Here is a 17,329-nt window from a genome sequence, read left to right on the forward strand (position 1 = left end):
CCAAAGTTAACAGGCCATTTCGCTTCAACACACCAAACCAAGGTCAACCCCCCTACCAATACAACAACAACCCCCAGCCAAATTCCCTCGACACCCCAAACAATAATAGCCTTTGGTCTCTGGGAAGCACCCCAATCCTCATTGAGTCCATTTCACATTATTTACAACATTACCCAGATAGGCATGCCGCACAAACTTTAGATACTGGTTTTAAGGAAGGATTTAAATTGTTGTATGCAGGACCTAGACTTCCTGTTTTTTCTCACAACTTAGTATCAGCCAATCAATACCCAGATATTTTGCAAACAAAAATCTCTAAGGAGGTGGATGAGGGACGCATGGCTGGCCCCTTCATACAACCACCAATGCCCAACATTCATGTCTCACCAATCGGTTTAGTTCCCAAAAGCGACGGCGGTTGGAGAATGATAACACATTTATCTTACCCACCGTCGTCCAGCATAAATACATACATAGACCCTAAACATACAACAGTAACCTACACTTCCGACGACACAGTCGTAAATACCATTAGCAAGTTGGGAAGGGGGGCCTTGTTGGCAAAAGAGGATATAAAAAGTGCTTTTAGGCTAATACCCGTATACCCTGGGGACTTTGAACTGCTAGGACTTTTCTTGGGGGGTGCTTACTATTTCGATAAAATGTTGCCCTTTGGCTGCTCAATTTCGTGTAAAATTTTTGAAACATTTTCTACATTCATCGAATGGTTGGTCAGAAGGCAATCAGGTTTAGAAACCACCCACCATTACCTAGATGATTTTATTTTTGCCGGTCGGTCCGATACTAACCATTGTCATATGCTAGTCGACACCTTTCATAGCCTATGTACAGATATGGGGATTCCACTTAATAAGGACAAAGCACAGGGGCCTACATCATCACTTGTGTTCTTGGGTCTGGTCATAGATACAATTCAAATGCAAATTCGAATACGACCACCAAAGATTCAAGAAATGTTGTCAATTCTCACACATCATATTCAGAAAAGAACAATTACCAATTCACTGCAGAGCATTGTCGGTAAACTTAATTTCTTTGCCAGGGCTATACCAGGCAGTCGAGCATTTAACAGACGTTTTTATAATGCTATGATTGGTAAGGTTCAACCCTATCACCATGTTAACATAACCTCTGCAATGAAATTAGATATGCAAATGTGGCTCGACCTCCTGACCAATTTCAATGGGGTTGTATATTTCCCGGATTCCGAATGGAGTTCTCAAGAAACACTTAACCTTTTTACAGATAGCTCTGGGACAGCTTCATTAGGATGCGGTTCATATTTTCAAGGGCAGTGGGCCTATCTCCAGTGGATAAAACAAACCAATCATTCATGACATTACATTTTTAGAATTAGTCCCCATTGTTTTGGCATTCACTATTTGGGCTAAAGCACTCCGAAACAAAAAAAAATAATCTTACATATAGACAACACATCATTAACAAACAATCATCCTCATCTGATAGAGTCATGTTTCTAATTAGGCCACTCATGCTTGTCACTATAAAAAACAAAATTCAGTTCAAAGCCCAGCATATTCCTGGCAATCAAAATGGTATAGCAGATGCAATATCTCGTCAACAGTGGGGCAGATTACAAGCAGACCAGCTACCCCAGCCCATACCAACATCCTTCCACAACGTGCTCTTGAAGATGAAATGAACCGCCTTCTCATGTCATCACTAGCCAGTAACACTACCAAAGCTTACGCTGTGGGTCTCCAAGCTTTCGACCAGTTTAGATTAAATCAACAGTTGTCCATCCTTTGGCCACCACCTTCAAATCACATTTTAATGTTCATAGCTCACTTGTCCATACAAGGCTGCAAACAAACCACTGCTAGGGCCTATACATGCCACTGACACCCAATTTTGTCCGGTCAAAATAATGACGAAATATTTACAAGTCCGGCCAAATGTTACAGGCCCCCTGTTTTGCCATTACTCCGGCCAACCACTAACCCGCTATCAGTTCTCATCAGTACTGGCAAAAGCCCTACAAGTTTTGGGAATCAACAGCAAGTATTACAAATCTCATTCATTCAGGATAGGGGCAGCTACCATGCTGGCACAGCAGGGCCTATCAGAACAAGCCATACAAGCCTCTGGGCGATGGCATTCACAAGCCTATAGGTCTTACATTAGGTAATGCATATTCAGCATTCCCCTTCACTCAACTAACCACAGTTGGCGATTAATTATCATGTTCCCTCCCTTGAGATCTTCATTTTAATTTGCTATTTGTATCTCTCATTATTTTAACAAAATATTTGCATTCCAAACCAATTTAATCCAAGTGTTTGCAGATCCAGTTATTGGTGGATTTTGGGATCTTCCATTATCAAACAAGCTACAGTAGCAGCCTCACAAAGAATCGGAGGAACCAACCTATCCATTCCAAATGCCAACATATGGTGGCAGGGGTACAGTGGCAGGAAACTTTTGGACCTTGTCCCTAAACTCAAGTACCTCAAAGGCCTCAAATTGCAAAGTCCTCCTCACATTATTGTCATTCATTGTGGAGCCAATAATGTTGGCAAAACTCGCCTTGACCGGCTGTTGACCATGGTACATGACATTCTGTCTCAATGTAAAACATTATTCCCAAAAACCAAATTTGTGTGGTCCTCTTCCCTACCCAGGATAACATGGCGCTATTCAACAAACACAATAGCCATGAACCAAACCCGAACCCGAGTTGACGGCCAAGCAATTAAAACCATGGTGAGCCTGGGAGGGGCAGTCATACAAACTGGTAGGTTAAAATTTTCTGATTTAAATTATCATTATTTGCCTAACAATTTCTTAAAAACCCACCAACCCTCCCCTTTTGTTTTTTTTTTAAATTTGTATAATGTTATCATTGATTTGTTGAAATCAGATACTGCTGTCTCTTTGTGTTAAATCTTCAGGTGAAATCCCAGATCTGGACTTGCAGCCATTCAAAGTCGCAGTGAACAAGTTAAAGACCTGGAGGTGAATTTGAACCGGCGTTTTCGTCAAACCCCACCTCAAATGGAACAGTGTTTTCTAAACCGTGTATCATTTTTGGGGCGCAAATAGTGCTTTTCATCATTGCAACTTTGATACATGCAAATTATTATGTTTAATTATACAATTGTGTATTAAATGGGATATTGACCCATTTAACTTTATTGCACTTTGATGCAGCTTTGATTGAACTTTGAACTCTGATTGAACTTTGACCTCTGATTGAACTTTGAACTTTGACCAATATTGCATTTTGAGTGGTGTTGTGCATTTGTGACCTACCCAGTGCACAATTTAGCCCATTTTGGGTTCGCCACACTTGTTTGTTTGTTGTTGGGGAGACGACCCTGCGGCCGCTCCCAAATCTTGTTCTTATATCACCGCGACCAAATAAGCCAATTACATTAAAATAAATCCCACCCAAATTTTTACTTTGTGTCTTATATCTGTGATAAACTAATGTTAACTATAGTTTAGCGTCCGTAAACTATAGTTAGCATTAGATAAACCTAGTTTATCATCTGTGGAACTTTATTTAACGCCGTAAACGATCTATATTTTACATCTGTAAACCATAGTTGACGCGATCATTGTAATACTATTATTACCAATGAAAACAACCATTCACCATTACAAAACATACTAATCTGATAAATATAGTTTCATGATCGTGAAGCTATCATTAACAAATCTTAACGATAGTTAACGAATGTAAATTATTGTTTACAGATGTGAATCTATCTTTATCAGGAAGGAAGGTACATGTAGTTTAGAAAAGAAATCTTTTTATTATGATTGAAGAGATAACTCGGCATTGTAAGACCTAAGCCACTGTTACTTTTGGGCTACTGATACTTTTGAGCATTTATATACAGGTTGAATAACAGAACACAAAGCTTCAGATCATATTTAGATGATAAAACGAAATTGACATGGTACAGTTTATCAACAGAAGTATTTCCAGAATGCCCTACTGTAAAATCGAGCATGCGTATTCCAGTAAAAAGGACTAAAGTAGTTGCTAGCGCTCTTACATAATACAATGATCAAATTTTCAAGATATTCTATCTGGAATTAAGGTATTCCACTTCTTATTAAATTTAATTTTGTAAAAATTTCAACAATAAAGTTTCCACTTCCTATTAAATTTAATTTTGCAAAAATTTTAACAATATTGAGATCGTCACAATAAAAACACTTTCTCGTACATGCAAATAATTTGTGAGGTTACAGCTGTATTTCTTTGGTTTAGTAAAAGGCATCTGGTGCAATTTATTGATATTATTTGAATCCTATCATATGAATATTGTTCATACATGTATTTTTATACAAGTAGGTTTGAAACTACCTTTACTTTTATCACAATACTGATATTTACTTGACCACCTTTTTATGAAAAATATTTCTCTTGTTGACATATTTGGGATATTCATTTTCGCATACGGTTTTAAATATGTCATGTGCGCTAGCGAAGGTTTTCAGTCCACTTCCCTTCTCATAAACCCTTGGTAGATCTTATTACGAAAACTCGGTGATGCAGTGGCGCTATCTAGCAAAAAACTAGAGTTGCACTCCGTGCAACTTTACATTTTTATGCAATGAAATTAGAGGTTATAAAGCTCTACGAAAACTTGAAACAACATCGACTTGCAGGCCTCGGATAAGAAATTACGTACAATTTTATACGAATTAGGATATAACTTACTTGTAGTGAACGTTATTAAAATTGTAATCTATTTACAAAGACACTATTTATAAAGCACGTGTTTTAAACGTTGCGATTGGATCAGTTACTCGTAGCTGCAGCCAATCATAAAACAGAGGTTGTCACTGAGTTTTCGTTATGAAATCTGCCAAGAGTTTATGGGGAACGGAGTAAACCAATAATTTTTAAGGAGAGCGGAGTGACCCAAATAGATTTCGCTAGCGAAGATGAAATATTGCAGATTTCGGAACTTGTGCATTTTTTCATCATTCGTCGGTGAGATAATGAATGATAAGTAAAATCTTGTAAATCTGAATTAAGAAAGGAATTTATTTAACTCTTTTTGTCATACTTACTTTGACAAATATACCTAATCTGTGATGAACAGTTAAGTTTCCCGACACTTCCAGAATAGATAGAGATGCATTCTTCAATTCGAAAACCGCCCAGCTCGCCAATACTTTCTAAAAGAAATAACGAAAATTTTATCCCAATATCACCATTGTCAGTCTAGATCTGTAAAGTTTATTTACTTAGATTAAAATAATGTGTGGCATAAAATTCCAAGCTCGATAAACGTATACTCTAGAGGAGTTTGTATATAAAAAGAGTAAAAATTTGCTATCATATATCAAGAGGCATGAGACATCTTTTATTCAGCAAAGAAAAAGTAACCCATTGATAGTTTGCATTATATATTTGAAAACTGTGGTTTTTCTAACATTTAGAATGAACAATTGATGCACTGTAAATGTTAAATTGATTACTAATGGTTTCAAGCAAAGACTTAAAGACCAGTTTATGCAGAAACGGTATAAGCCGATTTTGTAAATTCCTCCAAAGGTCATATTTATGTATAATACCACTATAGTAACATTTGGATATGAAAAGTATATAAATATTTTACCATCAAACCGTCGAAAATTATTTGTTAAATTTTGAACGTCAAATTACCGACTTTTTGTAGAAACTGGTAGATAGATATGCATTCCTATTAATAAAAGACGCTGTACCTTATGCAATAAAGAATAAATATAGCCGATGAAATGCATTTTGTGTAAAATATTCATGTATTGTTATACATATTTCTAATAGTTCCCAACTCTCAGAAAATAATGGCGAGAATTTAAATCCGCAAGGGGTGCTTCTCGCGATTTTTACGCGGATATAAATTCCTTGCGTTTAAATAGGAATTTACAGTATTGGACAAAAATACTTTGAACCTAGTATTTGTGAAAGACTTTTTATCATATCAGACTGTTTATTATAGGATTGCTTGTATATATGTACTTTTTTTTGTTTATTGAGAAATGAATTTAAAAACACAAGACTTTCATATACAAGAGGCCCATGGGCCACATCGCTCACCTGAGGAACAATAGGTGTGATAAAAGCAGCTTAATGGAATCATAATACAAACTATCTGGATAATGTTGAATAATACATGTAGATCCTGTATATATAAAAAGCATTTTTTCCCTTGGATATTCTTATTACATATACCTTTAGACCCTTTTCTAACAGGATAATTTTAAAGTAATAACACATGTTAAGCATTTCAGTTCTCTAAAAGATCCTAAACAATTGTGTATGTATATGGAATATAAACCTACATCAAACTCTGAACCCTTTGTGACGCCAAAGAATTCTCAAGGGGCCAAAGTCTACACAATTTTTCACAAGACGATTTTTAAAGATTTACTTTTTATAATCATATGTAAAAATTCGACCCTTCATTGTGACCCCCACCCTACCCCCGAGGTCATGATTTTCACAACTTTGGATCTACACTACCTGAGCATTCTTCTACACAAGTGTAAACTTTCCTGGCGAAATTGTTTCTGAAAAGAAGATTTTTAAAGATTTACTCGATATATTCAAATGTAAAAATTCGATCCCCCCATTGTGGCCCCACCCTACCCCCAGGGGTCATGATTTTCACAATTTTAAATGTGCACTACCTGAGGATGTTTCCACACATGTTTCAGCTTTCCTGGCCGAATGGTTCCTGAGAAGAAGATTTTTGAAAATTTCTCAAATTTTTTCAATAATTTCTAATTAGCTCCCCTTGAGAAAGGTCTTGTACCTTAATTTTAACAACTTTGAATTCCCTATGCCTAATGGTGCTTTGTGCCAAGTTTGGTTTAAATTGACCCAATAGTTCTTGAAAAGAATTCGAAAATGTAAAAAGTTTCCGAACAGACAGACGGACGGACAGGCAGATGACAGACTAAATGTGATCAGAAAAGCTCACTTGAGCTTTCAGCTCAGGTGAGCTAAAATGTTTGCTATGCACCTGTTAGATTCATTTCTCGATGAGCAAAACAGATATACTGTCAATGTTGTTAATCAAATTTTAAATACAAATATATATTTTAGCAAAAGTTATTGTAAATAACAAGAATCAATAAGAAACAAACAATTATAAAATCATGTTATTAACACGCAAAGTGATTTTATTTAGGACTTGTTGATTTTAACACATTGATTACTCTAACTCCGGATGCACATTTACATTGATCGAACAGCTGTGAAAAACAGAATTGTTGATAAATGATTTGGATGATGCTTTTGTGGGTTTTTTGGAACATTGATATGTGCTATGGTCGTCCGAACACCGCTGCGCTCTGCACCGTTATTGCTCGCTGACGCCAAGCTGGAAAATGTTTTACTGATTGCGATGATTACCTGTGCATTTTCTGGCATAACTACTGATAGATCCTTTTTTCTATGCTCACTTATGAACATGATAATGAACTTGATATGATCGAGTTCTACCTTGCCTCGCAAGGTGCCTCTGACGCAATATGCCATGTACCTTTGTTTACATTTTGCAATACTAGGTATGTCGCACATAGATTTTGAAAACTGGTATTTTTTCACTGTTTTTTCTGCATTTGTAAAACAGACTTGCAGGTAAAGGCTAATTAGTTCAAGAAAAAACTTATGAAAATAATTTTATAAAAAAAATTAAATTTCATCGTAACACATGATGTTTTCTTCTTATGGTGATGGAGTTAGGGTACATGAAGATTTAACGAGGTACAACGCACTTTTTTCAAAGTTTTTGACAAAATTAACTCACTTTAGGTTTTTTTTAATGTTTCGACCAAGTTAACAAGATCAAAAAAAAAAAAAGAAGTGCGAATGAAGAGACACCAACATCTTTTTTATGTTGTGGAGACACTTTACGCACTTTGATAAAAAGTCATAAATAATGAAATCATGACTTTGATTTTCGTTAGTTGATGATATGATAATTGGTAAACACTTATGAAAAAATTTACAGAAGTTTAGAAGTGTGAGGGGAAAACCACAGATACAGTACAAAAAGCAGTACAACATTCCTATTTACCAGATCAAATAATGTTCACAGAACAAATTAGAGTAAATGTTACCTAACTGAAAAAAAGAATGATTAGTGTTAAGAAAGTTAAAGTTAATATTGGAAAGGTGGCCAAACCATACTGTCTTCTGTGGTATGATGAAAAATATGGGGGTTTTCATGGGATGCTTAAACATAAACCCCTCTTAAATTCAAATTAACCAAAAATAAATCACTTCATTATAAAAACAAGAGTATTATACTGTGTACTAAACATTGAAACACTATAATCGCCTAAAAAATCCTAAGGGTATATATTTTGTTGCCTTGATATTCTAGATGATAATAATGCGTTTTATATACTTAAAAATAACCTATTTTTAAAGCGCTAAGCATAGCTGTAGCGCTTTTTTGTCGCCAGATTTCTAAACCTACTTCCACTTTCGTTTTCGCGTTTCCTATATACCGCCGAGCTGAGAGGTCGTACCCTGGAGATGACGTACTCTTGAAATACCATAACTTTGCAGTAGGGAGAACTCATTTAAATTGAAGTTATCCTGCATGCAGATGCATTTGTTCTACTAGTATTAAATTAACAATAAGTTTCATTTAAATGTCATTATTTTATATCAGATACGGGTGCTCCAAAACCCATATCATGATGATTTATTTCGAGAGAAAAAAAAAGATGGTATATGCATTAAGTTGTGTTTTAGGTGTTTACTAATAAGTGAAATAATTCTACAACATCAATAGGTTTTGAGTGTTTTAAATTGTAATATCTTACAGATGCATTTGTTCTACTAGTATTAAATTAACAATAAGTTTCATTTAAATGTCATTATTTTATATCAGATACGGGTGCTCCAAAACCCATATCATGATGATTTATTTCGAGAGAAAAAAAAGATGGTATATGCATTAAGTTGTGTTTTAGGTGTTTACTAATAAGTGAAATAATTCTACAACATCAATAGGTTTTGAGTGTTTTAAATTGTAATATCTTACAGTTATGAACACCATGTTTTATATAAAAATGCAGAATTTTTGACGAGTTACGTGAAATACTACAATAAACATATGTAATAATCTGTATAAAGTGATACCAGCTAACCTCGTTTAATTTGCAAATATGATTTTTTTTTTAATGATCTAATTTATGTGCAGTATGGACAAATTACGCAGTAAAAAAACACTTTACAAGAACCATGCACTCTGTAGCTCTGCTAAACAGTAGCGAAATCTGACTAGCAATATCATTATAAAATTACTACAAATGATCTCGATTTCCAGAAATTGCTAAAATTTTAAAATCAAGCATTTTCTTTTTAAACATGCTTTAAGGCAGATTGTTATATAATTGTAAATTTGAAATTTCAATTTTACATATTAAGTGCATTTTTCTCAATAAGGAACGATATGATTCTTTACATGTATTTTCATATCAATCGATATAATTTTAACACTTTCTTCCCCGCTTAGCGCTTTTTAGTACTTTCAGTACTTTGATTATATCTTTGTCATCATGTTTGTTGATAAGCAATACATATTATATTTTAAGCCATTTGTAATACACGTTATACATTGATCTCTTTACGAATCGTTTTTATTTCTGGCATAGCCAAATATTTTGTACCAATTACAATTAAAGGAGTTAATTTGCTGCATTCATACATTTACTTCATTCAAAAAATGATAAAAAGATTTTCAAATAAAATAAAAAAAAGGTTGCTAATCGATGCAGTTCGTGTCCTAATATTAATGTTCTTAATGTGTTAATTCGTGATCTACATGTACATGAGCTTATTTGCTGAAATTTTCTAGGGTTTTCTGATTGATATACATGTATACCGTTGGGCTAAACAATGTTAATATGACTATTTATTGAATTTAAAAGTACTTTCACCTAACCCTACACAAGTCAATTTTTGAAGTCAATTATTTGATTTTTTTTATTGAAGCGATGAATAGTTACTTTCATTCTAATAAATCTTTTTTTTTTCATAATTTCACATCCCTCAATAAAAAAATAAAATCACAATGTGCTTGTTGTGTGGATTGTTAAGAAACATTGTCTTATCATGAGTTGTGCAATTAAAGTGTACGGTGTTTCTATTGTGAAATGGTTATTTACCTTGTCGTTTGAAAACGGAAAAAACTGTTGCCATCTCACACAGTCTGTCTTCCCAAACACATGGAATATCACAGTTGTCAATGGCCAAATATGTGTCAGATGTCAATGATGCCAAGCACGAACAATTGTTTCCCTGAAAGTACAAAAATATTTTAAGCATACTATATTTATTCTTCCAATATTTAATTAAGTTGCGTACTTTATACAGCTGTTATTGCTTTCTCAAAACTAACCCATTGAGCACAAATCCACTTGTTCTTTTGAAGATTTACTAGTAACTAGTATTAATTAAATATTGAGCTATTTTCTGTTGGTTTACACATTTTCAATGTCGCTTGTATTGCAGAAAAAAACGAGACAAAGAAATTCTTTCAATATAACGTTACAGAAGAAGAACTATTTAATAATATTCTCTTTATTCGTTTTGCAAGTGAAATTTGAGTTTAGAGACTATAAAAAAACTGTCACTTTCATCCTTCTGGTTCGGTTTAAATCATCATGACATTGCATCATAAAACTTGAACTTTAAACGCACACAAAACAAAAAAAAAAACAATACATTGTTAGGGTGTATTGAATTTCAATAATGCGTTATTATAATAAGTATCCCATTTTTTCTACAAGTGGCAAGCGTTTTGATATCATATTTTTGTCATGAGGCCAGTCAAGTATAATTTAAAACGAAGAATTTTTAATAATTTTAGTTAATAAGTTTAATAAGTTTTTAAACCGTACATAAGAATCGTTATTTGTTATGCAACATGTGAATGTTTCAGAAGAAAAAAAGTTCGTGGACATAGTATAAACTAGAATTTAAAAACCTCAATTCATATGACTAAAATGGATATCTGTGCTTGAAGGACAAAGATTGCTAAAAAGAACTAAGCATTTTAAAGTTGAAGATACGATATCGTCAAAACTTAATTTAGAATTTTTAATTTTTTTCTCTCTACGTTTAAACAGAATATACTAGTTTAAATTTTTTGCATGATTTTTTTTTAATATATAAAGCTCTTAGAGCAATGAAATGTATTGAAAATATTCATAATTGTATTTTACGATTAACTAATAGGCATCTGCGCCATATAATTCGCTAATGTTCTTTGTTTAGGGGAACTTTTGTAAAAGTTTAATTTTGGTTACCGTGACGATTTAATTTGTGAATAGCAATACTGTGAATCATTTACAGGGTCGTGTTACAGGTAGGTGACGTTAAGACAATTTTAGCTTTTTGTTAAATTGATACATGTAATACAGGGTCTTGAAATCAAGGTCGGCGAAATATGGTGACCTTATAGAAGCAATCGAATCGAATTCAAAGAGAAGTTTTTCAATGACAATCTTGAATGATATTCAGAATTGATTGATTAATGATGGATTAAGAATTTATCAATATAAATATGTGTTTAGATTGGATCGGATAAAGTAACAAAAAGTAATAGTCATCAATATCAAATTTACTTAATTATATCTAATTTAAGGATGCTACATGTATTAACATGAAACCTTTACTCCAATGGTCGTTGTATTGGCATTGTTCTGACAAAATTGAAAGCAGTTTAAAAGCCTGTTGTTTTCAATCGTTGTAGAGCCTAAAACATTGACGTTCTTCTGACAACCTTAAAGAAAAAATTGAAAACAATATTATATTTTGTTTAATCTGTGTTACAGTATCGAACAAAATAGACATATTGACAACTAATCTATTTTAACAGTACTAAAAGTAATAAATATGAAAAGTTGAGTTAAACCTTGAGATTCTGAAGATAAAAGCACAATTTATTTCTTATTTAGAATCAACCTTTTCTGAAATCAACTTACATACTTGGGAATTTTTAGTAGGAAAACCCCTTTTCATTTAACGAAATACCTTAAAATTAATGATGCTCATTTCCGTTCCTGTTATAAAAAAAAGTGATTTGATTTGATTTGAACATATTTTTAATTTATTGAACAAAAATACTTTTGAGATTGTACAAGTTCCATAACTTAGACCACGCTCTAAAAATCCATGTGCCTCGTTTAAGAGGACTCAATGGTCATGGCCGATTTTAGACTGTATTGATCTCCAAAAGAACTCTATTATATTATAAAAATAAAGGAAAAAGTAATAGTTTAAGTAAATCATATTTCAAATTTTAAAGGAGGTCTGATGATTAAATTGTTTATAATATACATGTGTATAGCCCTCTCAATGTTGCATTATTGAGAATATACATGTATGTCATTAATTTTAAGTTGAGCACATGGCTCAGTGGTTATGGGCGTTGGGCCAGTAACCGAAAGGTCGCTCGTTTTAACCCAGCTCTGGTCACTTGCTGTTGTGTGTTGTGCACTTAGACAAGGCACTTTATCTACATAGTCTCAGTCCACCCAGCTGGAATTGGGTACATGTACCTGCTTAAGCTGGGGGTTAACCTGCGATGGACTGGTGTCCCATCCAGGGGGAGTCGATGACCCTTATCCGCTTAGCACCACAGAAACCGGGGATAAACACTTAATATCATTAATTTGTTTGTGATTCTGGTACCTTTATTCACGACACTGAATTCCGTCACTGCGTCTTGTATCCAGTATCCAGAACCACGAGAGGTTTCCCCATCCATCTCGTTTATAAATTTTTCATATTCTGTCTTCACTTGTGAAAATGTTATCAACTGACAAGCTTCATTAGCCTCTTTCCAATTAAGGTACACATCTTTAAGTACCACTGCGGATGAATGCACGTCTGCAATATAAGAATTTAAACAACTTCCACATCTTCAAAATTATGAGCTTGTAAAGTACTGATAGATCAAAAATATATTTTAGTTTCACAGTTTCACCAAAATTGGTAGATCACTTAACTCAGTCCTTAACTTAGATCTTAAAAAGAAAAGTTCATAAATCTGAGTTCGATACTTAGACATAAACTGAGTTTTGACTCGAGGAAAAATGGTGACGTTCGGGTCTTATGTGTGAATAATAGACTAACCAAACAAAATTCACTACACGGAAGTTAGTGTATAAAATTTAACTATATAATAAAATGTCTTATTTGCAACTTCACTGTTTATAAAATTATAAAATTCGTTATTAGAAACTTGAACCGTTAACTACTGTTAAAATATAATACTCACTTAAAACGGATAGCAAAATAGAATAAAGATATCGCGAGTACCAATCCATGATATACATGTATATTCGTTATTGTGTAAGGATTACAACACATGCAATTTTGTTGCACATTTATATGATTAACACCCCACTTAGAACCCAGAAAACGGAAAATCACATTTCCTCACACTAATATCACCGTGCAAAATTTACTGTTTAATTATAACTTCATTTTGGACTTTACTTTTAAAATTCAACATCTGTTTCGTAATATTTTCTCACCATTTATTTCTTACAAAGTTATTTATTTAGTGATTGACACTTTTCGGACTCTTAATGTGATTCCAAAGAGACAGAGTGCCATGTCTCAAGGACTGTTAATGTCTTAAAACAACAATGTGCAATTATCAGTTTTTCATTTCTTGGACATCAAAGACTCATTGAGTTTATTTAATTATTTCATATCTGTGAACCTTTCACTCAGCTTACTTATGTATGTCATCACTTGTCAATTTATACTTATTGTTCAGATTCTTATAAATAGTTATGTACAATTGTCAATCGGCAGTCTGGAGTACGGCGGCCAGCCTCGGCCACGTCCGACTCACCCAGAGTCTTGAGTCCGGAGGCCACTACTGGCCATATCTGACTTGTTTGTAATATGTCTGCTTGTTAAATTGTTATACTGTTGCCATCGTTGATTCGCGTCCAATAAATTCGGAATCCTGCATCAATTGCCTGTTTATTTCTCTGGAACTGTATACTGGTGGACCTGTATACTGGTGGACCTTCGGGAATACGGCAAACCTACCCTTCGTTTTTACCTTACGGCCTACAACGCGCCACAACCTTATACCTTACACCCTTTACGCCAACATTCCCTCACCCCGTCCGTACTGCACACGGCGGATACAGCTCCAGAAGAATTTCTCTAGCACCGTAAAATCTACGCGGTCACAATTGGTGATGAATCCTAAGGGTAACAACAACGCCCGGGTCTGCTGCATATATTTTGCAGTAGTCAGATCCTGGACCTCTTCAGCCAGCGAGTTTTCCCCATTGAACATCAACTCAGTCTCAACGTAACAACGATGGACAACAAAAGTTCCAGCCGCCATGGACTATGCAGACAGTTTTCTCTGTTCATCACCAGGAAACAACGGTCAACTGTAGAAACTTCAGCTGTCCTCAAACGTCCGTCACCGGTGGAAGAAAATCAAAGAACAGAGGAAGAAATGTGATATTCCATTCAAAACACGAGGACGTGTTTTCCCCGGAGCGGTGGGAAACTATCACCGTGCAAAATTTACTGTTTAATTATAACTTCATTTTGGACTTTACTTTTAAAATTCAACATCTGTTTCGTAATATTTTCTCACCATTTATTTCTTACAAAGTTATTTATTTAGTGATTGACACTTTTCGGACTCTTAATGTGATTCCAAAGAGACAGAGTGCCATGTCTCAAGGACTGTTAATGTCTTAAAACAACAATGTGCAATTATCAGTTTTTCATTTCTTGGACATCAAAGACTCATTGAGTTTATTTAATTATTTCATATCTGTGAACCTTTCACTCAGCTTACTTATGTATGTCATCACTTGTCAATTTATACTTATTGTTCAGATTCTTATAAATAGTTATGTACAATTGTCAATCGGCAGTCTGGAGTACGGCGGCCAGCCTCGGCCACGTCCGACTCACCCAGAGTCTTGAGTCCGGAGGCCACTACTGGCCATATCTGACTTGTTTGTAATATGTCTGCTTGTTAAATTGTTATACTGTTGCCATCGTTGATTCGCGTCCAATAAATTCGGAATCCTGCATCAATTGCCTGTTTATTTCTCTGGAACTGTATACTGGTGGACCTGTATACTGGTGGACCTTCGGGAATACGGCAAACCTACCCTTCGTTTTTACCTTACGGCCTACAACGCGCCACAACCTTATACCTTACACCCTTTACGCCAACATTCCCTCACCCCGTCCGTACTGCACACGGCGGATACAGCTCCAGAAGAATTTCTCTAGCACCGTAAAATCTACGCGGTCACACTAATATCCGGACGGCCTACGGTACTCACTGCACATCTAAACATCGCATGCATCTAATCCAGTGTCTTGCAAGAAAAGCGATGTGATGATAATTAATCAATAAAGATAATAAGTGTCAACTTTGGGGGGGGGGGGGGAGGGGGGAGAAACACTTAAAGTGAGATGCCATGTAAAGTATTTCTCACCAGTACAGTGTATGTAGGTGAGGACATTCAGCTCACGCGAGTGTTTTACTCACAGCCACCTTTCCCTTAGCTTTATGTATATCCTGACATAAAAAAATATTACATGTTCTTTACGTACATATAGTAACATTTTGCCTTATGCAAGTGATCTTTGTGAACGATGTAACTTATGTAGATAGTATAAGTCGAAAAACGTATTGTTTATATAATATACATGTATATCCCTTATAGAAATTATATTTTTAACATAAGAAGAATTATGAACGTAAAACTACAGTTTCACTTTCTCCACTTGTTTTAAAAATTAGGTGTTGATTTTTTAATTTTGGTTTTATATCCAAACACATTCAACTCGGTAAACATTCATCTAATGTAATCATACAAAATTAAACAAGCATTTCAGAATAGCATTCAATGTACAGAGCGTAAGTCCCAAACAAATGAAAACCCAGAACCTTTTATATATTAATAACTTTGACGGTGTGTGTATGACTGATACTCGGAAGTGGAGCGTATACTTCCACACATTTAGAATGACAAAGTGTGCCCGATACCATTAAAGATACTACTTTATTCTACTTGTACAAGTTTTGATCATAGTGTAAAAAATATTTAAATTCAATCTAATTTTCATTATTTCTTCATTTCTTAAGAAAATGGAAAGCGGTGTAGAGGTAAATAATGAGGATATGAAGATATGAAGATGCTTACAAAGCAAAAACTCCCTCTTGAGGCCCCAGTATTGGTCCGGGGGTCATGGTTTGAACAATTTAAAATCTACACTATCTGAGGATGCTTGAATGGTAAAATCGCTACTTGCAGCACGGTAGTGTTTCAGAATAAGATTTTTAAACATTTTCTCAATATATTTCTTTTAACGCTATTTGAGAATGATAGCATAGTAAAATCACAAATTGCAGCATCGTGGTTCTTGAAAATGAAGATTTTTAAACATTTCCCAAATATATTTCTATGTTAAAGTTTGAAACCCTCTTGGGGCCCCAGTATTGGTCCGCATGTCACGGTTATAACGAGAGAGAATCTACACATTTACACACTGTGGTATTGTGGTTCTTGAGAAGAAGAATTTGAAACATTTCCCCATTATGTTTCTATGTTAAACTTTGAATCCCTCTTTGGGCCCTAGCATTCTTCACTTTTTATACAAGCTTTGTTGTAAATATTGGCATTTCTGGTGCAGCGGTTCTTGAGAAGAAGATTGTTAAGACAGGTACATGTATACCATTTCTACTGTTTCACAATTATAATAATTATATGATGACGTCCTCCCTTTTTATGAAGGTTTGGTACTTTATTTTAGGAATTTCCTCTTCCCATAAATATGCTTTGTACCAAGTCTGGTTAAATTTGGCCTAGTGGTTCTAGAGAAGTGAAAAAGTGAAAAGTTAACAGACAGACAGACAGACGGACGGACACCATATTATCAGAAAAGCTCATTTAAACCTTTTGTTCAGGTGAGCTAAATTTTGAAATGGATTGGTGTATGGGACAACTTTAAACTCACATGAGGTATTTCATCTCCCTCCTGATCCCAGTCCCTATATCTTTATCCATAAATTGTCAAATATTCTAACCCCCCTCCTCCAAGTTAATCCACACTTTTCTCATTTTGATAACGTGCCAGTCAGTGCCTCCAAGGATCATTTGTTATTACGTAACATGACCGCCAACGGAAAGACCCGCCTAAACTGCAGGAAACTGCACAAACTCCGGAAAGCTATTCAAACTTGTCGATGTTTTGTTTTGTTTCGATTTTGGTTTTTTTGTTTTTTGTAGGGGGGGGGGGGGGTCTGGG

At 34.7% G+C, this 17,329-nt stretch overlaps 1 protein-coding gene across 9 annotated transcripts in view; it reads right to left on the reverse strand.

The window, feature by feature from the left end:
- LOC105339494 (uncharacterized) overlaps positions 1-13,450 on the reverse strand; it is a 63,763-nt gene extending 50,313 nt beyond the window's left edge. For all 9 annotated transcript variants that reach the window (XR_010714384.1, XR_010714378.1, XR_010714383.1 and 6 more), the window contains exons 1-5: positions 13,296-13,450; positions 12,707-12,904; positions 11,683-11,795; positions 10,177-10,309; positions 5,074-5,181 (exon numbers count right to left, since the gene is read on the reverse strand). Coding sequence is in view for 2 of the 9 variants with exons in the window: in XM_066086072.1 (XP_065942144.1) it covers positions 5,074-5,181; positions 10,177-10,309; positions 11,683-11,795; positions 12,707-12,904; positions 13,296-13,353 (610 nt within the window). In the remaining 7 variants the exon portion in view is untranslated. The remainder of the gene's footprint in view (positions 1-5,073; positions 5,182-10,176; positions 10,310-11,682; positions 11,796-12,706; positions 12,905-13,295) is intronic.
- Positions 13,451-17,329: the final 3,879 nt, after the last annotated feature.

The sequence above is a fragment of the Magallana gigas genome, chromosome 5 (genome assembly GCF_963853765.1).
Source record: "Magallana gigas chromosome 5, xbMagGiga1.1, whole genome shotgun sequence".
Taxonomy (NCBI): domain Eukaryota; kingdom Metazoa; phylum Mollusca; class Bivalvia; order Ostreida; family Ostreidae; genus Magallana; species Magallana gigas.